This window comes from Hyla sarda, chromosome 9 (assembly GCF_029499605.1).
Source record: "Hyla sarda isolate aHylSar1 chromosome 9, aHylSar1.hap1, whole genome shotgun sequence".
Taxonomy (NCBI): domain Eukaryota; kingdom Metazoa; phylum Chordata; class Amphibia; order Anura; family Hylidae; genus Hyla; species Hyla sarda.
In genome coordinates this window covers 18111245-18138755 of record NC_079197.1, presented here as the reverse complement: position 1 = coordinate 18138755, position 27511 = coordinate 18111245, and the positions used below count along the sequence as shown (strand labels likewise).

General features: G+C 45.5%; 1 protein-coding gene across 5 annotated transcripts in view; it reads left to right on the top strand.

Moving 5' to 3' along the window:
- IKBKG (inhibitor of nuclear factor kappa B kinase regulatory subunit gamma) overlaps positions 1-27502 on the top strand; it is a 51079-nt gene extending 23577 nt beyond the window's left edge. For 2 of the 5 annotated variants that reach the window (XM_056540096.1, XM_056540097.1), the window contains exons 3-15: positions 201-439; positions 3143-3253; positions 6264-6356; positions 6435-6493; positions 6640-6693; positions 9208-9310; positions 9770-9888; positions 12772-12912; positions 18458-18554; positions 19615-19764; positions 19845-19978; positions 20048-20106; positions 26642-27502. In XM_056540096.1, the coding sequence (XP_056396071.1) occupies positions 201-439; positions 3143-3253; positions 6264-6356; positions 6435-6493; positions 6640-6693; positions 9208-9310; positions 9770-9888; positions 12772-12912; positions 18458-18554; positions 19615-19764; positions 19845-19978; positions 20048-20106; positions 26642-26787 (1505 nt within the window). In that variant the 3' untranslated portion in view covers positions 26788-27502. The remainder of the gene's footprint in view (positions 1-200; positions 440-3142; positions 3254-6263; positions 6357-6434; positions 6494-6639; positions 6694-9207; positions 9311-9769; positions 9889-12771; positions 12913-18457; positions 18555-19614; positions 19765-19844; positions 19979-20047; positions 20107-26641) is intronic. The other 3 variants (XM_056540098.1, XM_056540099.1, XM_056540101.1) reach the window with 3 other exon arrangements.
- Positions 27503-27511: the final 9 nt, after the last annotated feature.

Here is a 27511-nt window from a genome sequence, read left to right as displayed (position 1 = left end):
TATAATGTGAGGGGTGGACTCACTTATGGGAGATTCTGTACATGTGTTCTCAGAGGAGAGGGGTAAGCCGCTGCCAGTTACTTTAGACATTACTACTGACATTGTCTGGTACAGCCTAATTTTCAGTAATGAGTATAGGTAACTTATAGGGGTTATTCCTGCCCCATTCATTTTAATGGCCTTGTGTTCTTCCCCACCAGTGGCCCTGGAGCAGAGTAACTCCATGCTCAGGAAGAGACACAGTGAGATGCTGGAATTCCAGGAGACGCAGAGGAGAGAGCGGGAGTTCATTGCGTTCAAGTTCAGTGAAGCAAAGAACCTTGTGTTGAGGTTAACAAAGGAGCGGGATTCCTTACAAGGGCAACTCGAGGAGGCGAAAAAACATCTAGCAGGGATGACTGCCACGGAGCACGAGCCCACGAAAGAAGGACAGCTCGAGGTCACTACCCCTTACACATTTCTCATTGTAACTGTGCTTTACACTGCAGCTGCTATCTACATACAGTATATACCACCATTCAGTATACTGGAACGTGTCATAGCTTTGGTTAATAGATGGGCTGTTGCTGCATCGGTGTGCCTCCAGCTGTTTCTGCACCGGCGTGCCCCCAGCTGTTACAAAACTACAACTCCCAACATGACCAGACAGCCGTCACGCCCCCTCCCATAGACTTGCATTGAGGGGGTGGGGCGTGATGACATGAGGGGGCGGTTCTATGACTTCACGAGCTCCCGGCTCCAGCGTTTGGAACAGTTTGCACCAAACGCTGAGCAGAGGAGTACCCCTTTAAAACCAATTTTTGTACACTCTATTAGGATCATAATCTCTAGGCCAAAAGGGTGGCAAAGAGGGGCAAAAAGACTGTCTTGTTCTGTATTAAAGAATATATAGATACAGCAAAAAGGAATCAGGGTGCTACCCCCATATGGAAAAAAATTCCACCGCATCAAAGCACAAATAAAAATTTGAGCATATGAAGTGTTGCTTCGCCCTAAAAAGGGCAATCCCATATTGGAGCCAGTCCCTAAATCCACCTAAATGACCCTATGAAATCCCTACGCGTTTCATCCTCCTGTAATGGTAGTATCCTCAGGGGACAAATAAGGGTTCAAACTAATGTCACAACAATAAAGAAAAACCAAATGGTGTACTGCAAATTATAACATATAAATGCTAGCGGTCCAGACAATATAAAATGCCAATATTAGGCTCTGCTGACTACTGATAATTGTCAACATGAATGTGGTAAATGTGTTCCCCTACACACAATAAATGTCAACGAGCCATACATATGCTGATCCAGCCAATAATGGCCATTTTAGTATCTTAGAGGTGTTGTGAGTAACCACTTGTAGGAATAATTTAGTGACTACTTGTTATGGGCATAATCTGGTAATACAATGTTTTAAACAGATACTGACATGGCCATAATTGGCTGGATCAGCATATGTATGGCTCGTTGACATTTATTGTGTGTAGGGGAACACATTTACCACATTCATGTTGACAATTAGTAGTCAGCAGAGCCTAATATTGGCATTTTATATTGTCTGGACCGCTAGCATTTATATAACTTGCAGTACACCATTTGGTTTTACGTTATTGTTGTGACATTTGTTTGAACCCTTATTGGTCCCCTGAGAATACTACCGTTATAGGTGGATGAAACGTGTAGGAAATTCATAGGGTCATTTGGGTGGATTTAGGGACAGGTTCCAGTGTGGGGGTTGCCCTTTTAAGGGCGAAGCAACACTTGCCAAGAAGGGTTCAACAAGGCAAGCTAAGGACCTCATAGGGTCAGCTTGGCCCCACTGGGCGACATACATTTGGTCCCATCCACCTCTCATTATATGTTGTATCATCACCTTCTTTGGGTTTATTGGTGGCACATGGTGTTTACGCACACTGTAAATAACATTTTTGTTTGTTTGGGTCCTATTATAGCGTTTTAACGCATATGCTCAATTTGTATTTGTGGTGTTCTGTATTAATTCACAGATTTTGAATGGGTAGTGTGTAATGCACAACATCCCCTTGTGGTGGCGCTACAGGGAAATGTAACGTACTGCAGCATACTTATAGCTGATCCCTAGGAGTGCATGTAGGAGGGGACATTTTATAATGAAGAAGTAATAGAATATAATAATAATAAAAAAATATATATATTTAATAAATATATACTCTATATAATAGCTAGATATATAGAGATATATATTCTCTCTCTCGATATAGATAGAAATAGATACATACAGTGGTCCCTCAACATACGATGGTAATTCGTTCCAAACGTCCCATCGTTTGTCGAATCCATCCTATGTTGAGGGATTCGTGCAATGTAAAAAATGCATTTAATACTTATCTGTCCCCGCCGCTCCGGACCGCATCCTCACCGCTCCCGATGCTGTCCCAGGGGCTCCCGATGCTGTCCCAGGGGCTCCCGATGCTGTCCCAGGGGCTCCCGATGCTGTCCTGCTGCTCCGGCGTCTTCTTCGGGATCCTCCGGCTTCTTCCGCATCTTCTCCGGTGTCCGGGCCTTGCTTTCTGGTGACGTTATAACGTTGCCGCACCAGTACGGCGTGCGCAGCGACGTAATGACGACGACTGAGAGCGAGGCCCGGACCCCGGAGAAGATGCAGAAGATGCCGGAGGATCGCGAAGTGGACCCGGAGCAGCGGGGATAGGTAAGTGAACTTGTCCGGGATGCTTAAACTGCTTTCCGACAGCAGCTTAAGCATTTTGCGCTGTTGGATAGCAGTTAACGCGATGGCCCGACACACTGTGTGTGTGTGTGTATATATAGATATAGGTAATAGATAGATATAGATAATAGATAGAGATGGATAATAGATAGATAGATAATAAATAGATATGAGATAGCTAGATAGATATGTAAATTATCTTAAAACCATGACCTCCTTAAGTCAGTTTGTCCCAACCAGGGTGCCTCCAGCTGTTGCAAGTCAACAACTCCCAGTATGCTGGGAGGCACCCTATTTAGGGAGACTCTGTCCTGAAGTAAAGCTTCCGTCTTGTGGTCATTGCTGTTTTCCTCAGCGCTCTCTATTCACGCTCTAGCCATGTCGCTGTCTCCTCTGCCTCACTCCTTGGCCCCTGCCTGACCGCTGTGCTGTATATCATTAGGCTAACAGCCCGGGGAGCTCTATGTCCTCCTGTGAAACTCTGACCCAAAGTATGTGTGAAACACTGAGAGAGACAGCACGAAGTCACGTGGGGGCACCCCGAGCTGAGCAGGTGAGACCAAGTCCTCGTGTCTGTCACCCGTCTGTCTCTATACCCCTGGGAGCTGTTTAACCTCCCGATATGTTAAATAAATGCAATTCTGCATTGTCCTGTTCCTCTGCTACTCTTCCTGGTAATCTCTAAATTGACAACTAGGTGTGACCATTCTCCCTGTTTAAGGGGTGTGTCCCTACACTGGTGTTTTTCAAACAGTGTGCCTCCAGCTGTTGCAAAACTACAACTCCCAGCATGCCTAGACAGCCATTGACTGTGTCAATCTCCCTGTACAGTTTTATCTAACCTGTTGCAAAACTACAACTCCCAGCATGTCAGTATAGCCAAAAGCAATGTCCAACTCCTAGTAAAGTGTTAACTTACCTGTGATTTTCCAGTTGTTGCAAAACTACAACTCCCATCGTGCCCTGACAGCCTTCAACTGTTATGAAACTTCAACTCCCAACAAGTCTGTGCAGCCAACAACAATGCCCACAGTGGGCACAGTGCTTTATCCCCCTACACCAGTGTTTCCGAACCAGGGTCCCTCCAGCTGTTTCAAAACTACAACTCCCGGCATGCCTGGACAGCCTTCGGCTGTCCAGGCATTCCGGGAGTTGTAGTATTGCAACAGCTGGAGGAACACTTTTTGGGAAACATCGCTCTAACTGCTGCATTGCATGTACTAGGAACGAAGGTGATTGTATATGCTGCAACAGAGGTTTAGTAGAGCATGCTGGGAGTTGTAGTATTGAGGCACTCTGGTTGTAAAACATTGCCCTACACTGTGACTTCTGTTCAATTAATTCTGACATGTTATCCTGTGTAGGGACACTCCTTGTTGACAGTGAGAAGAACACCCCCGTATATATATGTATAAGTACAGTCATGGCCGTAAATGTTGGCACCCCTGAAATTTTTCAAGAAAATTAAGGATTTCTCACAGAAAAGGATTGCAGTAACACATGTTTTGCTATACACATGTTTATTCCCTTTGTGTTTTGGAAAAATGCCAAAAAAGGGAGGAGAAAAAGCCAATTGGAGATAATGTCACCAAATTCCAAAAATGGGCTGGACAAAATTATTGGCCCCCTTAACTTAATATTTGGTTGCAGACCCTCTGGAAAAAATAACTGAAATCAGTGGCTTCCTATAACCATCAATAAGCTTCTTACACCTCTCAGCCGGAATGTTGGACAACTCTTCCTTTGCAAACTGTTCCAGGTCTCTTATTGGAAGGCGCCTTTTCCAAAAAGCAATTTTAAGATCTCTTCACAGGTGATCAATGGGATTTAGATCTGGACTCATTGCTGCCACTTCAGAACTCTCCAGCGCTTTGTTGCCATCCATTTCTGGGGGGCTTTTTGACATATGTTTGTGGTCATTGTCCTGCTGGAAGACCCAAGATCTCGGACGCAAACCCAGCTTTCTGACACTGGGCTGTACAGTGTGACCCAAAATCCGTTGGTAATCCTCAGATTTCATGATGTTTTGTACACATTCAAGGCCCCCAGTGCCAGAGGCAGCAAAACAACCACAAAACATCATTGAACCTCCACCATATTTCACTGTAGGTTCTGTGTTCTTTTCTTTGTAGACCTCATTCCGTTTTCGGTAAAGAGTAGAATGATGGGCTTTACCAAAAAGCTCTATCTTGGTCTCATCTGTCCACAAGATGTTTTTCCAGAAGGATTTTGGCTTAGTCAAGTTCATTTTGGCAAAATGTAGTCTTGCTTGTTTATGTCTGTGTCAGCAGACCTCCATAGTGGGGTCCTCCTGGGTCTCCTCCATAGTGGGGTCCTCCTGGGTCTCCTGCCATAGCGTTTCATTTCATTTAAATATCGACTGATAGTTCACGCTGACACTGATGCTCCCTGAGCCTGCAGGACAGCTTGAATATCTTTTGAACTTGTTTGGGGCTGCTTATCCACCATCCAAACTATCCTGCGTTGACACCTTTCATCGATTTTTCTCTTCCGTCCACGCCCAGGGAGATTAACTACAGTGCCATGGGTTGCAAACTTCTTGATAATGTTGCGCACTGTGGACAAAGGCAAATCTAGATCTCTGGAGATGGACTTGTAACCTTGAGATTGAGGAATTGAGAAACAAAATTGTGGAAAAATATCAACAGACAGTTCTCTTCTCCTCTTTCTGTTGTCCATGCTTAGTGTGGCGCACACACAGACATACAATGCAAAGACTAAGTGAACTTCTCTCCTTTTTATCTGCTTTCAGGTGTGATTTCTATATTGCCCACACCTGTTACTTGCCTCAGGTGAGTTTAAAGGAGCATCACATGCTTGAAACAATCTTATTCATCCACAATTTTGAAAGGGTGCTAATAATTTTGTCTAGACCATTTTTGGAGTTTGGTGACATTATGTCCAATCTGCTTTTTTTCCTCTTTTTTTTTTTTGGTTTAATTCCAACACACACAAAGGGAAAAAACATATACGGTATATAATAATATATCATATATAAAGATGAATTACAAAGGGACAGCACAGTCTTTTAAGAAAAGGTGTCCAAAAATTGGCAAATAAATAGTTAATATAGAAGAATCGGATAACCAGTGGGCAGCAAATCTTTAAGATGAAAGTACAGTAGGCAACAAAGAAGTATATGCCGTATCCAATCATTTATGCTTTAAAATATTGGTCTGTTTCCGTACCAGATACGGCGCCACTGTTGTCCGTTATTATGTTTGGATTTGCCAGTCTGCCTTATAAATGCAATACCAGGTACAGCCTATGGACAAAAGTGGCACTGTTTCTTTGTTACAAAAAAAGAGAAAATCCCCAAATAATCAAGCCCCCTTTTTTCTGCAACCCCGTCATCCATAATTCTGTCTCTGTCGATGCTTTTATCTGATCACTCCTGTAACCTCATTCAGTGACAGGAAGCTGAACGCCCTGGTGTCATTCAGTGCAGCTTCTGATGGCTCTTTGTATCTTTTCTCCTCTCCCTGATATTCCTGCATGCGGGTCCCTTCTCTCCTGTATTTCTGCTGAATGATTTCCTAAAGGATTTGCAGAGAACGATGGACGCAAACTTGAAACTGGAAAACGGGAAGTTTCAGATCACGGATTCTGCAGTCACAAATGGGGTCAGAATGCGGGTGAGGGATCAGTAGTTGCGCTCGCTGGCGGCCATCTTGTTCCTCGCTGGTTTGACAACTTGTGTGTTATTATTGCAGGAGCCTGAAGTCTTGAAGATACAGACAGAAGTAAATGTCCTACAGGGAGCAGGTGAAAGGTGAGTGTCCAGCAACTTGTATACCACTTGGGGGGGGGGGGAGGAATTTATCAAAGCTGAATGTGGTAAATGTTAACTAAAAATTTTAAGCACTGAAGGGGTTCTCTGTAGTGTAAACTGGACCTTACTGTCATTGTTTATTTCAGAAATTCAAGGGCTGAGCAAGATCTTCAGGAGAAGTTACAGGAGGCAGAAAAACAGTGAGTATCTTTGTATTGCAAACCCCCCTCAAAGTCTGTATAAAATCACTCGCGAGTTTTTAGTTTTTTTGGCTTTTATTATACACACTGACTATCACTAGTCCTACAGTGTAGTTTGTTTTATTCCGGCACAGCTGCATCTATGTGTTTTTACATTAATTTGGTCATGTGATCACAAGTCTGACTCTCCAAATCTTCCAGTGCTTAACGGACACAACAGGATGTCTGTTCTGGTTTCTAACTTTCTGTAAACTACTACATGACATCATCACCTACCAAATCCCACTCAGCAGCTGATGGACCCCTCCCCTCCCATATCTGTATACTTCTGATATCTCTGAGATCAGGGCAGCAGGATGTCTGTGTTTAGCACTGTCGCCGTGCAGCACTGGGGTACTCTTGTTATTACCATTATTATTATTCTCTAAACAACCGCTGAGATGTCTTTTTACAGTGGTCATTAAAGAAGGTCTGCAGCGATGGACAACTTATATCCTATCTGCAGGATAGGATATTAGTGTCTGATCAAGGGGGGTCCGACCGTTGGGACCCCCCGCGATCTCCCCTACGGGGACCCGGCATTGCTGCGGCTTTGAGCGGCTAATGGTCGTGACGTCGTCCTCCCTGAGGTCAACACACGCTCCCTCCATTCAGCTCTATGGGAGAGGCTGGGATGCAAGAGAGATACAGAGCCGGGGCCCCGTACAGGAGATTGCAGGGGTCCCAGCGTTTGGACCCCCTGCGATCAGACACTTATCCTCTATCCGCAGGTAGGTTGTCTATTGCTGCAGGACTCCATTAAAGGAGGACTCCGCTGCACACATCTTATCCCCTATCCGGAACACAGAAGCTTGCACCGTTCGCATTTATGATGCCACGCCCCCTCCATTCATGTCTATGTGTGAAGGATAGTACAGAGCAGTCACGCCTCCTCCCATAGACTTGAAAGATGGGGGCGTGGCGGCCTGCATCGCCAGTCGTCGGGCATGGAGCAGAGTTCACTCTGTGCCCTGAATGACAGGGATGCCGGCCTGGAGATCACAGGGGTCCCCAGTGGCGGGACCCTTGTGATCTAACATCTTATCCCCTATCCTTTGGATAGGGGATAAGATGTGTGCAGCGAGTACCCCTTTAAGAGTCCTTATTCTAGCAAATAATAATCTTTATTATCATTATTATTATTCTCCTCCCGAGGTTGTTTTTACAAATTACATTTTTCTGTTTTTATCATGATATCCCCAACATCGTGGCAAGAATATTAATGTTCTACCATGATGCAAATATCTCTCATGAAGCCATGCTGATATGAAGTCATACATTTATTTTTTATCAAGATACTCCAAAATAGCATCTCTTAGAAAATTCCTGGGGTCACCTTTTGACCCCTTTTTAAATATTGGCACCACATTTGCCGTACGCCAGTCCTGGGGAACAGTCCCTGTTACTATAGAGTCCCTGAATATTAAAAATAGGGGTCTGTCTATTTCCTCCCCATGTGCATTACCTTACATTTATCAGTGTTACATAATTCCTTTAGAACACAGGGGTGAATTCCATCTGGACCAGGTGATTTTTCTATTTGGATTTTTTTGTAGGCAGCACTGTACTTCTTCCTGGGTTAGACAAGTGACCTGTACTTCTTCCTGGGTTAGACAGGTGACCTGTACTTCTTCCTGGGTTAGACAGGTGACCTGTACTGGGGAGTTTACCTTATTTCACTGTATTTCACCTGGCATTTCATTTTCCTCGGTGAATAAAGTGAAGAAGAATTTGTTTAATATATTTGCTTTTTCCTGATCCCCGTCTAGAATTTCCTCCTTGTAATTTTTTAAAGGGCCAACACTTTCATTTTTAACCTTTTTGCTATTTATATAGTTAAAGAACATTTTGGGGTTATTTTTACTCTCTTTAGCAAGGAGTCTTTCTGTCTCTATTTTTGTGGCTTTTATCTGTTTTTTTTTACATAATTTACATTTTTCTCTATAGCTTTTTCAAGCTTCTTCACTGCTGTCCTGTTTTTTTATTAGTTTAAATGCTTTATTTTTGTCATTTATTGCCACCTTAACATTTTTATTCACCCACATTGGTTTTCTTTTATTCCTGACCCTTTTATTCCCATAAGGTATATACATCTTACAGTGAGAACTATCGGATTATTGGCAAGGTAATTGCCGATAACGTCCAAAATCGTGAATATCGGCCGATAATATCGGCCAAACCGATAATCGGTCGATCCCTCCCGTATATACTCCCGCATGCTGGCAGTTGTAGTTTTGCAGCAGCTGGAGGTCCATTGGTTGTGAAACACTTCTCGATGTTATTCTTTATTAGTCTATGCTACACTATAGGTGATGCTTTAACCTGTCGTGTGGTCAGACATGTAACCAACCAGTCTCTCTGCAGACCCCTCTGCAGCTCGTGATAATCTTATCTCAAGTAGTCATGGTTGGAACAATTCCCATTCTTCTATGGCCTTCTTTTCCCCTATACAGTGAATAATGTAATTTATTGCAGGAATACGCAGCTTCACGAACAGATACAGGAGCTTAAAGAGGAAGTTTCACAATTGACGCATCACCTGACAGAGCAGGCGGAGGACGCACATCGAAAATTACAGGTGACAATTATTGATGTATATGATCATTGACTCCATTGATATCCATTCATTACTTTCTAGGCGACTGGAGAACAATAGTAACATGATGTGTATGACCAGTATTGGGATAACTTACCCATATATCAACCCTCATTAGGTTGCCTGTGTTTCTAACCCCGTGCACACTACGTTGTGTAGAATCACATGTCTTGGTAACCTACCTGACATACTAAAACTATTGGACATTGTATGCACTTTATGTAGACCAGTGTTCCATGCCGATGAGGACCATAAAAGATGCAGTTTATACTAGGCGTTAGTATCTAGAACAGTGATTTTCCAACTAGAGTGCCGAAGGCTGTCCGGGCATGCTGGGAGTTGTAGTTTTGCAACAGCTGGAAGCACCCTAGTTGGAAAACCACTGATATAGGTTTAGGGGCTGTATGTATGTAGTTCTTAATAAAACCCTTTACCTTATAGTTACTGGCCGAGGAGAAGATGTCTGTGAAAGCCCAGGTAACGTCCCTGCTGGGGGAGCTGCATGAGAGCCAAAGGAGTCTGGAGGTTTCTACACAGGAGAGAAGAAAGACTGAGGAAAGGTAAGGAACCATTGGGGCAACTGGAGCTCAGTCCACAAAGTGATTGTCCCACCATCAAAACCTTATTTCTCAGTCAGCTCCATTGGGGGGGACACAGAGACCGTGCAGTTATTAGAGCACTTGGCTGCTCCTAAGTGCAATTTTTGCTCAAAACATGTACCCCCCCCCCCCCCAATCCACCAATCCACCACAAGGAGGTGGCCTCACGGATGGGACCTAAACACACTCACTCTGCTCAGTGTATAGCCTCTGACTGGCAACCCTCTATGGCCGTGGATCCTGCATGTCACGCAGTCAGAGGCCATATACCCAGCAGAGGTTAGCAGAGTGTTTAGGGTCCCATCTGAATTAAGGCCACCTCTGCATGGTGGATGGGGGACACTTTTTAATCAAAAAGAGCCTCCAACATTTTTGACCAAGAATGCTGCTGCAAACATTCTATTTGTATACTCAGTATTTTTGTTTTTGTTTTGTGGATAGGTGTATGGGAGTCCAACTGCTGAGACTTTGTATGTTTGCATACAGGGTCAGGGACCCCCTGACCCTCGTTATTGAGATTGCAGGAGTCTGACTGCTGATACTCCCACAATCTTGCCAACGAAAGCCCGGGTCACTGTAGGTCATATACTTATCACCTATTCATGTCCACAGGATAGCGTATAAGTGTTAATGTAGGGACAACACCCTTTTAAAGGGAATTGGTGGCTCAGATTTTTTCTTTACTGATTAGAGCCAGATGCTGAAATCCTTTTTTTTTTGTCAATTATTATGGGGGCTCCCATCTTGCCTAGGCTGTTTTTAACAGCATTTAGTCATATGCTTTACTTCAGGACCCATGGACCATAGACCACAATGGAGTTGGAGACCTTTTCAGAGGTCAAACTACAAGGAGGGGAGGGGGGGGGGGGGAGGGAGGATAATCTCTGCTGTGAATGGTGGTGGATACAGTGTTATCTATATACCAGTGTCACCTTTCACTCTGCTCTAGAGAAGAAAGGCTTAAACGGGTACTCCGCCCCTAGACATCTTATCCCCTGCAATCCCTCCTGCAGCAACTTGTGTCATCTGCTGCATCCGTGCCTGATGATGGGCGATACAGGGGTCGTAGTATCGTGCACCCCCAACCCATAGACTTGCATTGAGGGGGCGGAGCCAAGATATCACAATACTCCGGCCCCTGTATTGCCCCTTTAATCATCAGGCATGGAGCGAAGTTCGCTGTACAGAATGATCTGCACAGAACAATAAGTCCGTGATTAGTTTATGCCTAGTGGCCAGAATGGGAACTGCAAGATTTCAGGATTATTACTAAATATAGATTGCAAAATGGGGGGGAAAACATAAAATTGAAAAAAATTAAATAAATATATAAAAGCCTATGCTATCTACATATAAATATATATTGTTCAAAAAAATAAAGGGAACACTAAGAGAACACATCCTAGATCTGAATGAATCTGAACGTGGCATTGGTGGATGGAGCGAGACAAGATGTCCCAGATGTGCTCAGTCGAATTCAGGTCTGGGGAACGGGCGGCCAGTCCATAGCATCAATGCCTTCCTCTTGCAGGAACTGCTGACGCACTCCAGCCACATGAGGTCTAGCATTGTCTTGTATTAGGAGGAACCCAGGGCCAACATGGAGGGCTGTGCGGCCCCCCAAAAAGAAATGCCACCCCACACCATTACTGACCCACAGCCAAACCAGATGTTGCAGGCAGCAGAACGTTCTCCACGGCGTCTCCCGACTCTGTCACATCTATCACATGTGCTCAGTGTGAACCTGCTTTCATCTGTGAAGAGCACAGGGCGCCAGTGGCAAATTTGCCAATCTTGGTGTTCTCTGGTAAATGCTAAATGTCCTGCGCGGTGTTGGGCTATAAGCACAACCCCCACCTGTGGACGTGGGGCCCTCATACCACCCTTATGGAGTCTGTTTCTGACTGTTTGAGTGGACACATGCACATTTGTGGCCTGCTGGAGGTCATTTTGCAGGGCTCTCTCAGTCCTCCACCTGCTCCTCCTTGCACAAAGGCAGAGATAGCGGTCCTGCTGCTGGGTTGTGCCCTCCTACGGCCTCCTCCACGTCTCCTGATGTACTGGCCTGTCTCCTGGCAGCGCCTCCATGCTCTGGACACTACGCTGACAGACACAGCAAACCTTCTTGCCACAGCTCGCATAGATGTGCCATCCTGGATGAGCTGCACTACCTGAGCCACTTGTGTGAGTTATAGACTCCGTCTCATGCTACCACTAGAGTGAAAGCACTGCCCGCATTCAAAAGTGACCAAAACATCAGCCAGGAAGCATAGGAACTGAGAAGTGGTCTGCAGAACCACTCCTTTTTATTGGGGGTGTCTTGCTAATTGCCTATAATTTCCACCTGTTGTCTGTTCCATTTGCACAACAGCATGTGAAATTGATTGTCAATCAGTGTTCTTCCTGAGTGGACAGTAGGATTTCACAGAAGTGTCATTGACTTGGAGTTACATTGTGTTGTTTAAGAGCAGTGTGTGTGTGTGTGTGTGTGTGTGTGTGTGTGTGTGTGTGTGTGTGTATATATATAATATAAATTTTAAGATAAGGCTAAAGTAGATAGATTTTGTATCTGAACAATGTCTCTCTATATCTATCTCTGTTTCTCTCTCTCAGCAGAGGCTACCCTATTTAATGCTATACAAAGGTACAGGCACAGCAGGGGCAATATAAGGCCAGCCAGAGCTTTTCTAGGGATAGAAGCTGAACTGTGGCAATTACATTGGAGCTGGGTTAGCCGTTTTAAAGGAAGAGGCTATCGTTGGGAAAGAACCCCCTAAAAAGAACCTGGACGCAGAAATATTTGCATTTAGGGAACTTGTTTTTTTAATGCCTCTTGTTTTGCAGCCTGCGGAGTGTCCGGGAGCAGCAGCGGGAAGGGGAGGCTCAGATAAAGCAGCAGGTTCTCCAGCTGGATCAGCACAGAATGCAGGTGCAGAACCTGGAGGCGGCGCTGAAAATGGAGCGACAGAACGCCAGGGAAGAGATGTAAGTCACCGGCTGAACCGGCCGCGCTCTGTGTATTCTACGTGATAATGTAAATCCTAATATAAAGAGCATTTTTATAGGAGTGTGGATGTCATCTATGTAGAAGCGAAGCATCAGGGGGGGGGGGGTGATGAGATTAAAAGACATGGCTGCTTTCTCAGTGCCACTTTGTTCAATAGGCCGTGTGATACATTGCAGCTTAAGGGAACGTTCACACATACAGGATCCTGTGCAGATTTGATGCGCAGGATTTGTAACTGCAGATTAGAAGCTGCGCTCAGTCATTTAGTTTGTATTGAAATCTGCAGCAGAAAATCCTGTGCATGAAATCCTGCGCATCAAACCTACGTACGTGTGAACGTACCCTAAAGGGGTATTGCAGTGTAAGACAACTTATCCCCTATCCAAAGGGGTCCAACCACTGGGACCCACCGCGATCTCCTGCCAGGCGCCCAGCTCTCTCCACTCAAGGAGCAAGGAGACTGTCGACCCAGCCACAAAGCGGGAGGAACGCTTTATCTCCGGCTCTCCCATAGAGATACATGGAGGGGGCCTGCCAGCCTCTGCTTCGTGTAGGGCCATGAGGCAGTGCCGGAGATTGCAAGGGTCCCAGCGGTTGGACCCGCCCTTAGACACATATATCCTATTCTTTGTATAGGGGATAAGTTGTCTTACACTACAATACCCCTTTTAACCTCATTCTTTAAATGGGCACTGTCAGATACAAACACTTTTGATATGTTGTAAAGCATGTATAACCAATAGGTTTTGTAGTTGCTTTCATTAGAAGATTTTCTGTATTTCATACAGAAAAATCCAGTCAAACAACTGTCCCCCCTGCCTGCTTGGACACATACTAGTCCTGCTGTGTCCATGAGTCATCACCTATGTCATGGACACACTTCCTTGATTGACAGCTGTGAGTGCAGGGCTCACAGCTAGAGGAAAAATCCTCCCACTGTCAGCTTGTGTCAGTGAGGACAAGCTGGGAGTTGTAGTTTTGTTAATGCTATGGGAGATGTGAGCAGACAGCATACTGAGGGAGGGGGCGGAGACCTGCACAGTGAGGCCACACCCCCTCCCTTTGAGAGGAATTCAGACTAGTGAGCTAAATTAAAAGTGTAATAAAAAAAATAAAGGTGCCAGACACATAAAAATATGTTGGATCTGACGGGTACGCTTTAAAGGGTTGCTCGACCACCTTTGGGCTGTCTCTATATGTTAGGTGTGTTGCTTGACAATAAGCTGTTCACAAAGTGTCCACCCCAAGTGATCAGATGTAATCTATGGGGAAAACTGTCAAAATGTTCAGTCTCCCTACAGCGCCACCACAGGTCAAATGAAGCATTACATGGTGCTCCTACAAACCAATACAGTGGTCCCTCAACATATGATATTAATTGGTTCCAGGAGAACCATCATATGTTGAAACCATCATAGGTCGAGTACATATGTCTATGTAAAAATGGTAATTGGTTCTGGGGCCTCGGAACCATTGTATGTTGAATACATATCTCTATGGGAAACTGCTAATTGGTTCTGGGATGACCATTGTATGTGGAGTGTATGGGGAGTGTTTAACAAACCAGGGTGCCTCCAGCTGTTGCACAACTACAACTCCCAGCATGCATGTACAGCCATTGACTGTCTGGGCATGCTGGGAGTTATAGTTTTGCAACAGCTGGAGGCACACTGATAGGGAAACATTGATGTATGGGGTGTATAGTGTGTATATGTATTGTATGTGATGTGTGACATCGCATACAGTACTGTACAGTTCTTTAAATACCTTCAGGGGGGGACAGAATGTCCTCATTACCATCCTGCCGACTACAGCTCTATAGGAAAGGAAGGGGAGGGCAGCCAGCAGCTCGTTGGATGCCTGCAGCAAGATGCTGCAGGCTATTGGCTATGGCTGCACTGGGGGGCGGGGCTTACACGGAGCTCACAGTGGAAGCCTGTGTGAGTTAGCAGGACAGCGTGTGAGTAACAGGAGGCAGAACGGGGCACACGGGGCACATTATACAACTATCTGTCAGTTGCTGAAGTTGTCAGCGCTGTCAGATAGCTGTTTGTACGATGGCCCCGACACACAGCAGCATCATATGTCGATGCTGCCTTCACAGCATGGGCTCTGAGAGGCCATCATATGTTGAAATGATCATATGTCGAGGCCATCATAAGTCGAGGGATCACTGTACTTTATCCAGTGTGGTGAATCCATCTTGAAATGTCCATCAAAATGGCCGCCTCTGTTAGCTTCCTCCAGCTGTCATCCCCCTTGTGCGGGAGGGCTGTACAGGACTTACTGGAGACCCTCGTCCGTTCCTCCGTCTATCCACCTGGCTTTCTCTGGAGCCATTTATGCTCAAATGATGGGTGTGTCCATCATGATTGGAGGTGTGTCCTTTATAAATGTGGGCGTGTTTATCCTAATAGATCCTGTGTCTACTATCCATAAATATACAAATATGGTTTATTAATAGTATATATCGCCTCCTAGTGGGTTGGCTGAATATATATATTTAACTTGTGGGTATATACATAATGTCATGGCTACATTGTAATCTGATTGGATACTACTTTCTCTACAGCCTTTGGCTGTCTGGGCATGCTGGAAGTTGTGGTTTTACAACAGCTGGAGGAACCCTGGTTGGGGAAACACTTCTCTTGTGGGTAGAACAACGTAGACAAGTCTATAGAAATGTATCATATTAAATGTCGTGTAAGGTTTTCGATGCATGTGCAATATTAAAGGTCCTGCAGTAACCCATAGGACATTGTTTAAACAGTTAGGGTCAGGAGACTCCATTTATTTCGGTTTCATATGAATTATAATAAATTATGTATCCTATAGATTGTAGTGCGCATAAGTTAAATTACCGGGACCCCCAGCTCCCCTCATGCATGGAGTGATCTCTATGGGAGAGCCGGAGATACAGCGCTCGGGTATCTTTTGGCTTTCCCTATAGAGATACATGGAGATCGCTCAATGTGTGCGGGGTGGGAGATCAGACACTTGTCCCCTATCCTATGGATACGGATAAGAATGTATGTTCCAGAGTTCTCCTTTTAAAAGGGGTACTCCGGTAGAAAACTTTTTTTTTTTTTTTTTTTTTATCAACAGGTGCCAGAAAGTTACAGACTTGTAAATTACTTCTATTGAAAAATCTTAATCCTTCCAGTACTTATTAGCTGCGGAATACTACAGAGGAAATTCTTTTTGGAACACAGAGCTCTCTGCTGAAATCACAACCACAGTGCTCTCTGCTGACACCTCTGTCCATTTTAGGAACTGTCCAGAGTAGGAGAAAATTCCCATAGAAAACATATGCTGCTCTGGACAGTTCCTAAAATGGACAGAGATGTGTTCCAAAAAGAAAATAATTTCCTATGTAGTATTCAGCAGCTAATACGTACTGGAAGGATTAAGATTTTTTTTTAATAGAAGTAATTTACAAATCTGTTTAACTTTCTGGCACCAGTTGATTAAAAATTCCACCGGAGTACCCGTTTAAACCTTCCCCAGTGTGTTTTCCTATTTATATCCTTCTGTTTTTAAGTATCTACGTCAGTGTCTTCCAACCAGGGTGCCTCCAACTGCTGCAAAACTACAACTCCCAGCATGCCCGGACAGCCAAAGGCTGTCCGGGCATGCTGCGAGTTGTAGTTTTGCAACAGCTGGAGGCACCCTGGTTGGAAGACCCTGCTTTAATGTGCTTTACATGTAGCCCTCCTGTTGTTCCAGGGGATTCAGCTCCTTTTCTCGAGCCTGTGAAGGTTCCTGCTGGACGTCCTGCTGCTCTGCATGTAGTGCGCTCTTCTATTGATGTCTTTTGTTGTACTAAGCCCTTCCTCTTTTTGTTTATTACTGTAAATAGTTCTGGGTTCTCTTTTAGCTTCTGCACCCAAATCTTTATTTTTGGTCTTTTTTTCTGGGGGGGGGAAAAAATGCACCAGATACCTGCACTTTTTGCACAAGAAGTATATTACACATTCACTACTCTGCAAGTAAAATGTTGTCTGGAATGGAAAAAAATATATATATAAAAAATGGGCACAAAAATTCAGGTTGTGCCTTGGCATTGCTGCTCTCCCCATTTAGTTTGTGCCTTGGCATTGCTGCTCTCTCCCCATTTAGTTTGTGCCTTGGCATTGCTGCTCTCTCCCCATTCAGGTGGTGCCTTGGCATTGCTGCTCTCTCCCCATTCAGGTTGTGCTTTGGCATTGCTGCTCTCTCCCCATTCAGGTTGTGCCTTGGCATTGCTGCTCTCCCCATTCAGGTTGTGCCTTGGCATTGCTGCTCTCTCCCCATTCAGGTGGTGCCTTGGCATTGCTGCTCTCTCCCCATTTAGTTTGTGCCTTGGCATTGCTGCTCTCTCCCCATTCAGGTTGTGCCTTGGCATTGCTGCTCTCTCCCCATTTAGTTTGTGCCTTGGCATTGCTGCTCTCTCCCCATTCAGGTTGTGCCTTGGCATTGCTGCTCTCTCCCCATTTAGTTTGTGCCTTGGCATTGCTGCTCTCTCCCCATTCAGGTTGTGCCTTGGCATTGCTGCTCTCCCCATTCAGGTGGTGCCTTGGCATTGCTGCTCTCCCCTTTCAGGTTGTGCCTTGGCATTGCTGCTCTCCCCATTCAGGTTGTGCCTTGGCATTGCTGCTCTCCCCATTCAGGTGGTGCCTTGGCATTGCTGCTCTCCCCTTTCAGGTTGTGCCTTGGCATTGCTGCTCTCCCCATTCAGGTGGTGCCTTGGCATTGCTGCTCTCCCCTTTCAGGTTGTGCCTTGGCATTGCTGCTCTCCCCATTCAGGTGGTGCCTTGGCATTGCTGCTCTCCCCATTCAGGTGGTGCCTTGGCATTGCTGCTCTCCCCTTTCAGGTTGTGCCTTGGCATTGCTGCTCTCCCCATTCAGGTGGTGCCTTGGCATTGCTGCTCTCCCCATTTAAATTGAGCTGAACTGTAATACCAGACAGAGCGTGTAGTCTCCCATAGCGCTATTTGTGCCACGTTTGTCTAATGCTGTTCAACAACTTTAATAAAATAACACCAGATATAGTCTATGGGGGAGACTTATCTGTGGAGAAAGAGCAGTGCCGTTGCCCATAGCAACCAGATTGCTTCTTTCATTTAATTTCATTTCTGAAAAATGCTGATTCTAGATAGGTAGCACTATGATGACTTTGGGTTCAGTTTATATGAATTAATTTTTATTATATATACACACACACTTTTTTATTTTGGTTTTCCACTAAATTTTTTTTTGCAAAAAATATATGCTGACCAAAATGACAAATGTTAAACTGATTTCTGAATCACATGACCTCAGTAGTGACGTCACCATGCACCACACATTGCTACTTTATTCTATACTAGTCTTTCCCGGCTAGTGTGTCTCCAGCTGTTGCAAAAGGACAATGCTCATCATGCCCAAACAGCATTCTGCTGGGAGTTGTCATTTTGCAACAGCTGGAGGCACCCTGGTTGGGGAACACTGCTGAGCGTGTGTTTTTCTTTTTTTGATTTCTCATGAAACTTGTTCTTATTCTAGGAGAAAGCTGTCCCAGCTCCAGTCTGCGTATCACAAGTTATTTCAAGAATATGATCTCCACATGAAGAACAGCCTACATCAGGAGAAACTGATGACTGTAAGTAGAAGCAGACACTCAGGCTCACAAAGGGTTACTCCAGGGAACATATATATATTATATATATCCTTCCTGGTATACATGGCTCCTGTGGCTCGATATCCTTTGCCATCCTTCCCTCCCCTTGCCTACATCTCCCAGCAATCACTGCACTTCTGCTCACTCTCTGAGAGCAGCCTCCACTCTCCTCCTCTGAGCAGCAGAGAGAGGTTCAGTGTCTGATTGGCTGATAATTTCAACATACGATGGTCTCTCAGATGCCATCGTATGTTGAAGGCAGCATCAACATACGATGCTTTTTTTTATGTCGAGGCCATCGCCTAAACTGCTATCCGGCAGCGCAGACTGCTTCAGCTGCCACCGGATAGCCGTTTAAGGTGCCCTGTGTGGTCCGGTGACTGTCACTCACCTGTTCCCGACGTTCCGGACCGTCCTCCTCACGCTCCGCTGCATGGCAGTCGCTCTCATTCGTAGTCATTATGTCGCCGCGCACGCCGTCCCGTTATCCAATGGGAGCGGTGTGCATAGCGACGGGATGACTGCGATGGAGAGCAATGATCCTGGCCAGTGGTGACTGTCCGGAGCGGCGGGGACACCCCGGGGATGTGATGACAGCGACTATTCAGGGCAGCGGGGACAAGTGAGTATAACTTACTGTATTACTATTGCACGGATCCACATTCAAGTAACGATGGTTCATTTGGAACGAATTACCATCGTATGTTGAGGGACCACTGTATAAGGTTTAGTGTGGCTGAACAGGCCGACAGTTTTCCTTTTAAAAATAAAAAAACACCCTAAGGCTAGGTTCACACAAGGAAATAACAGTTGCCTCCCATTGCTCTCACTGTGTAGACCAGTGTTTTCCAACCAGGGTGCCTCCAGCTGTTGCAAAACTGCAACTCCCAGCATGCCCGGACATGCCCACTCTGGTTGGGAAACACTGGCCTAGACCTTCAGGTGTTGGTAGTTGTAGTTCTACAACAGCCCCCCCCTCCCCCCTATAGGTCTTTCTTTGAATTACACGAGACTTAAGGGCCTTCTGATATGTTGCGTTTAGAGCTTGGAAGTTGAGGTCCGAGAACTAAGGCAACAGCTGCAGGAGGCAGAAGAAGCCCTCGTAGCCAAGCAAGAACTTATAGACAAGTTGAAGGTGGAAACAGACGAACAAAAAGGTCTGAAAGAAACAGTCGGTGTACTGAAGGCTCAGGTAAGTGACCCCCAGAGCAGTGACATTATAATATTCCCCATCACTGGCATCTGATGCTGAATATATTCTTTTCATCTCAGGCAGAAATATATTGTGCAGACTTTCATGCAGAACGGGAAGCGCGGGCTAGACTCCATACAGAGAAGCAGAAGCTACAGGAACAGCTGGATGAACTTCTGCGAGAAAGGTTGAGGAATGAGTCTGGTGGGGCCAGGTCCGTCTGTGTCCCTGTCCATTGTTATCTGTCCTTACCTTCATCTCATAACACATTCTTTTGTTACAGGGCGAGAATGGAAGACATGATGAAAAGACATTCTGATACTTTACACCCGAGCATGCATGGTGAGTCTCAGAAGGGAGGCTATACATTATTGCCTCCTGGACACTATGGTATTCCCCCTCCCAAGAGACTCTGACCCTGTTTTTAACCCTCTGTGCCTGGGCTGCCAAGTGAAGCAAAACAAACTTTAACTCACCTTCGTTAATATCTGTGTTCTGTTCTCAGACTTCTTCTGCTTCTTGTAAGTCCAAGAGTTGCGTGACGCTCAGCGTATCACCCCTACTGCCTGTGATACACTGAGCGTCACGTGACACTCAGCATATCACCGGCAGTAGGGGTGATATGCTGAGCGTCACGTGACTCTTTGACTTACAGGAAGCGGAAGAAGTCAGGGGCCGGAGAACGGGACATCGATATCAGATCAACGGTGGAACGTAGGAAGGAGAGTTTAAGTTTAAGGAGAGCACATAAGGTTAAAAAAAAAAAACACACACACACCGGAGTACTTGTTTAAAAGGAGAACTCCGGTACTTAACGATACAGGACGTATATTTATGTCCTGCGCTAGCTCCCACTATATTAGGTCATATCGGGCAGGGACCCGTGGCTAATACTGGACATCACCGATCGCAGTGATGCCCGGTATTAACCATTCAGATGCAGATGAAAGTTGATCATAGTGTGTGAAAGCTTCCCGGCAGCTCAGTGGTGCTATTCATGATGCGGAGAGGATTCCTACCTGCCTTCTGCACGTCCAATCGCAAGATCTAGGCAAGAGCAGTCGAGCGGCGATAACACTGATCAATGCCATGCTATTGCATGGCAGTGATCAGTGTGTGCACTGTTATAGTCCCCTGTAAAATGGCATTTAACCCCCTCCCCTTTTCCCATAAAAAAACCTCAAAATAAACATGTGGTATTGTCGCGTGCATAAATGTCCGAACTAGAAAAATATATTGTTAGCTAAACCGCACGGTCAATGACATACACGTAAACAAAATTCCAAAGTCCAAAATAGCGTATTTTTGGTCACCTTTTCATACCATAAAAAATAAAAAGCGATCAAAAAGTCCAGTCAAAGCAAAAAAAATGGTAGCAATAAAGAGTTCAGATCACGGTGCAAAAAAAAGGAGCCCTCATACATCCCAATATGCGGAAAATTAAAGTTATAGGGGTCAGAAGGACATTTTTAAAACGTATTAATTTTCGTGCATGTACCGTATATACTCGAGTATAAGCCGAGTTTTTCAGCACGATTTTTCGTGCTGAAAACACCCCCCTCGGCTTATACTCGAGTGAACTCCCCCACCCGCAGTGGTCTTCAACCTGCGGACTTCCAGAGGTTTCAAAACTACAACTCCCAGCAAGCCAGGGCAGCCATCGGCTGTCCGGGCTTGCTGGGAGTTGTAGTTTTGAAACCTCCGGAGGTCCGCAGGTTGAAGACCACTGCGGCCTTCAACATCATCCAGCCCCCTCTCACCCCCTTTAGTTCTGAGTACTCACCTCCGCTCGGCGCTGGTCCGGTCCTGCAGGGCTGTCCGGTGAGGAGGTCGTCCGGTGGGATAGTGGTTCCGGGCTGCTATCTTCACCGGGGAGGCCTCTAAGCGCTTCGGGCCCGGCCTCAGAATAGTCACGTTGCCTTGACAACGACGCAGATGCGTCGTTGTCTAGGCAACGGCTCTATTCCGGGCCGGAAGCGCGGAGAAGAGGCGCCCCCGGTGAAGATAGCAGCCCGGACCACCTCCTCACCGGACCACCTCCTTACCGGACAGCCCTGCAGGACCGGACCAGCGCCGAGCGGAGGTGAGTACTCAGAACTAAAGGGGGTGAGAGGGGGCTGGATGATGTTGAAGGCCGCAGTGGTCTTCAACCTGCGGACCTCCGGAGGTTTCAAAACTACAACTCCCAGCAAGCCCGGACAGCCGATGGCTGCCCGGGCTTGCTGGGAGTTGTAGTTTTGAAACCTCTGGAGGTCCGCATGTTGAAGGCCGCAGTGGTCTTCAACCTGCGGACCTCCGGAGGTTTCAAAACTACAACTCCCAGCAAGCCCGGACAGCCGATGGCTGCCCGGGCTTGCTGGGAGTTGTAGTTTTGAAACCTCTGGAGGTCCGCAGGTTGAAGACCACTGAGGGCGAATGATGAGAAGAGGATGATGAAGGGGGGGGGGGGGGGTGTGGGGATGATGAAGGGGGGTGGGGATGATGAAGGGGGGTGGGGATGATGAAGGGGGGGGGGTGTGGGATGATTACAAGGGGATGATGAAGGGGGGATGTGTGGGATGATAAGGGGATGTGTGGGATGATGACAAGGGGATGATGAAGGGGGGATGTGTGGGATGATGACAAGGGGATGATGAAGGGGGGATGTGTGGGATGATAAGGGGATGTGTGGGATGATGACAAGGGGATGATGAAGGGGGGATGTGTGGGATGATAAGGGGATGATGAGGATGTTAATGACGGGTCTGGATGATGACAGGGGGGGGGGATGAGGTATTTCCCACCCTAGGCTTATACTCGAGTCAATAACTTTTCCTGGGATTTTGGGTTGAAATTAGGGGTCTCGGCTTATACTCGGGTCGGCTTATACTCGAGTATATACGGTAGTTACAATTTTTTACCAGAAGTACAACAAAATAAAACTTGCATAAGTAGGGTATCATTTTAATTATATGGACCTACAGAATAGAGAAGGTGTCATTTTTACCAAAAAAATTACTGCGTAGAAACGGAAGCCCCCAAAATGTAGTGTTTTCAATTTTCTTTTTTTTTTTTTGTTCGACATAGATTTTTGGGTAAAATGACCTCATTACAAAGTAGAATTGGTGTTACAAAAAATAAGCCAACATATGGATTTTTAGGAGCAAAATTGAAAAGGTTATGATTTTTAAAAAGGAAAAAAACGAAAGTGCATAAACTGAAAAATGGAGAGTCCTTAAAGGGGTATTCCAGTACAGAACTTTTTTTGTTTTCATATCAACTGGCTCCAGAAGGTTCTTTTAAAAATGTCTTTCCACTTCAGCAGCTAAGTACTAGAAGGATTAGACAGAAAAGAATAACAGTGCTCTCTGCTGACACCTGTCTGTCTCAGGAACTGTCCAGAGTTGATTAGGTTTGCTATAGGGATTTGTGCCTACTCTGGATAGTTCCGGAGACAGACAGGTGTCAGCAGAGAGCACTGTTGTCAGAAAAGAACTCTACTTCAACAGCTAAGTACTGGAAGGATTTTTTTTTTTAATAGAAGTTATAAAAACATTTAACTGGAATATTCCTTTAATAATTTTAATGCCTATTCAAGGGTCTGATTGCAGGTGGCCCAACAGATAGGACACCTGTGATCTACTGCCACCCCCAACTCTTCTCAGATACAGCTCTACTATAGAGATGCATGGAGGGGGGCGTGTCGACCACTGCTTCGTGGACTTGGAGAGGCGGAGTGGTGGTAGGTCCGTGGGGGTCCCATCAGTTGGACTTTAACCGATCAGACATTTATCCCCGATCCTGTGGATAGGGTATAAGTTTTTAAGTAATAGAGTTCCCCTTTAAGCAGCTATTAAGGAAATTGTAGTTTGGCAACAGCTGGAGGCACACTGGTCAGGAGACTCTAGGATAGTGGATAACTACATGACTGGTGGGGGGGGGTTCTTGAGAATGGCGGTCACTTGTCCCCCTGAATCATTGTGGCAGCAGTGCACTTGATGAGCCACCACCATTATGAAAGAAGTAGATTCATGCTGTAAGCAGCTTCCCATGTCTGTTCCTATTCATGATCTGTGTCCCAATGACTCATGTCCATGTTTTTATGTAAGTGGTCATTGTAGTTTTAAACCCCTTATGAAAGCCTGTGATTCCTAACATGTCACTTAATTTCCAAAAAAACCTTACCCCAGAAATGTAAACTAGTCCACTAGGGTCAGCCTACCTCTAACAGAGGGCATAGGACAATACAGGAAACATTCATATAAGATGGGTCCAGGGACTATTCAGAATATTGGGCAGACTATATGAGCCGAATGGTTTTTATCTGCTGACATTCTATGGGGGTGGGACTTAGCTAGTGCAGGAGAGAGTGAGTAAGCCAGTCTGCCTTCTCCAAGGGATATACACAGTCCCTGAAAAATAAAGGCTTCCCTCGAATCTCAACAGTTCAGTGCTTAGTATAACCCCTTCCGTGCTGTTGCATGTCGGCTCATTCACCACCTTCCAAAGCCAGTCCATCAGTGACTCCCTTCCACATGCCATTTATAGTAATATCAATCAAATTCTAATACAGTATGCTAGTCTGTTTACTCCAATGCACTTCTCAGCATTATGGCGGAAATTTATGAAAACCTGTGCAGATGAAAAGCACACGCCGGAAAGCTATGTGAATGGTGAGTGAGGGAAATGCAGCGTATTGCCCGCTGCTTCTGCAGATTTTGCGCAGCGTGAAATATGCTGCGTATACGCCAAGTGGGAACATGCCCTAAATGTTACGGGGAAGAGATTAGAGAAAGTCTAGACCAGTGTTTCACAACCAGGGTGCCTCCAGGTGTTGCAAAACTACAACTCCCAGCATGCCTGGACAGCCTTTAGCAGCTAATTTTTTTTTCTGACTCTAAAAGGAATAGCTCTGGTGAAAAAAACCAGAGCCAAAAGGGTAGCCGGTGTCCAATACTTTTAGTAGAATGTTATCCAAGGCAAAGCCAAAATATTCCATCTTATTTATATGGTCTACATCACCAGTGAATTGAGATCCTCTGTCACTGGATTAAGAGTTAAGGCAAAATGGACCTTCTAGTGCCATCGGAAAGCGTTGTGACCTGGCAGAGAGCCGGTCATGTAAGACCTCTAAATACCAGTAGACAGATTAGCTATTTGGTCAGACTAACTGAAAGATATAGACCAGTCAGTAGAGATAGACCAGGCATAGCTGCAGAGGGTTCCTAAGAATACAGAAGGATCTTATCACTGACTGCTGCCATTCAGAGCATAGCATGATTTATTGCTGGGGGAAGAATAGTTTGGAAAAAAAAAGTTGTATGCACACTGCTGACAGCAAGAGCAAGTGGCTGCCAGCTATTACACAGAGCTGCACTGACTGCTGGGAGTTGTAATCTTAGCTGCAAGGAAAAACATTTAGAAAACGGGGGCCACAGGAGCTACCAAAACATGGATAAATACAGGGGATACAGAACAGGTATTGGTGGTGGTGTTGGGGCATTTTTATTAACTTCCCCAGAGCACCCCTTTAAGTCCAGAAAGAGCTCTTCTGTCCATCAGGTCTCAAAAGTCTGGTTTTGTCCAGATTCCCTTCAGTCTCAAGTTTTGATGGTGGTTCTAAAGGCTTTAAAAAGGAATCTGTCTGCTGCAATTTACATTCCAAAACGGCTGCCACTGTTAAGGCAAAAACACCTGAGACACTTCATATCTGTTTGATTCCAAATCTCACTCCTATGCCCAATGGAGGTATGTATAGCACAGGAACGAAAGTTGAAGACAGGGCTCTGCTTCCAGCTGACAATCAAGCAGACATAAGTTGGGGGAGCAAGGAGGGGGTTACAGCCCTCAGCACTTTGGACCAGGGAATAAAAGCATTCTTCTACATTATGGAAGCACAGATAATATATGAAACCATGCATCTCCTGCCCGCATCATCTAACTAGACTTCCAGAGTGACATCCTGGTAGTTCAGATCGCCCCTCTTGTTGTTAAATATAAATAAACCATTCCCATTATAAAAATTACCCCCTTTTTTTTTCAAACAAAAAAACATTTGGTATCAGTGCCAACCAAGAAAATAAATAAAAATAGCAGCACTCACATAATTAGCAAATGTGGTCCTTTATTCTTGGAGACCGAAGGGGACACTACAAGGAGGTGCGTTCCTTTTTCTTGGTTGGACCTTATTGCATTTCGACTTTGCTTTTGTTGCTGAGCACCACATGACCTCCTCAGGAGATGCCTGTTGCTATGCCGCATAGTGTGAGTGACTGCTGGGTCTAGTCTGGTGGTGCCAGTACTACCTTTCTAGTGGAACCTTTAACTTTTGTTATCACTGTGTGTGGAATTGTGTAAACTCAGTTTTTTTTTTATGCTGGGTGACACTTTAAATCATACTGGCCTAAACAATCAATAGAACAGGTCATCTAACCATATTTTCTAAACTCAGATTATATTCCCTAACTTCTAACACCCCTCCTGCCCTTAGGAGAAAAAAAAAAAAAAGTTTCCGAGCTTTAAAAAGCTGTGTATCATACCTTTGCCCTTGCTCACATTGTATAAGCTCCCAGCAGGAGAAAGTGGGCGTTCCCCAGCAGGTGCAATGTCACTGAAGCCTGTGAGAGCTGTGCCTCCCCCTGCCCCGCACTCACTGAGTGGAATCTCCTGCCAGGCCCAGAGGAGACCAAACTGACTAACTTGTGGCAGGGAACAGAGCAGAGCCACCTAGTGGCCAGTTTTTTTTTCCAATCACAATAAACACCTATAAAAAAAAATGTTGAATTTTAACTGCAAGTAAACAGCAAAAGGTCTTATAATTACATAAGGAACAATATATTAAAAGTTTAGTTTGGTGACAGGTACACTTGACTGCCACTAACAGCTGTTTTCTTTACAGGAGCGTACCAAGCAGCCTATCCTACTCCACCACCTCCTTCCATTCACCCTTTGGTAGAGCAGCAAGAATACTGCTGCCCAAAGTGTCAGTACAAAGCCCCAGACATAGATACTCTGCAGATACACGTGATGGATTGCATACAATAGCTCCTCAACACTATGGACTGCTCCTCATATAGACTATGAATGGAGAACATGGACTGCGTACCAAATGCACACTTACCTGACTGTACACTGTAAGCTGAAGGACGATTCGTTGTTTGGGGGGATGGGGTTTACAAATGTAAGAAAAATTAATTGTTGCTTAAAGGACATCTACAGCCTAAATATACTCATCCCCTACCCACAAGATAGGGGATAAGTGTTTGATTGCAGGGGGGTCTGAATGCTGGCACCTCCCCCACCCCACTTCTGCACGGGGCCACAGCTTTCCTGTGCAGGAGGCGTGCCATCCACAGCATGACGCCACGGCTGACACGCCTCCTCCATGCAGTTCTATGGGGGAGTGGAATGCAGCCTTCATGCCTCTCCCATAAAGCTGTATGGGGAGGGGGTGTACCGCCAACCTCAGTAAGGTAGACGCTACGCGCATCAGCGCGGCAAGGCCAGGGTCCCGTTCGAGTCAGGATAGGGGATAAGTGTATTTAGGCTGCAAATGTCCTTTAATGTTAATACAAGGGTTTATAAATCATTTTCCAAAGGAAAGTCTTCAATGCTTCTACAATAGACCCAGAAGGACAAGATGCATCTATTGTAAGTTTTACCTGACTCCGGCCGCTGAATGTGTTCTGTGCCTCTGTTAAAAGAGTGTTTTACCTGCGCCCCTGTAAATAAAATCTGCTATAACCTAGCACCAACTACACGAACAGAG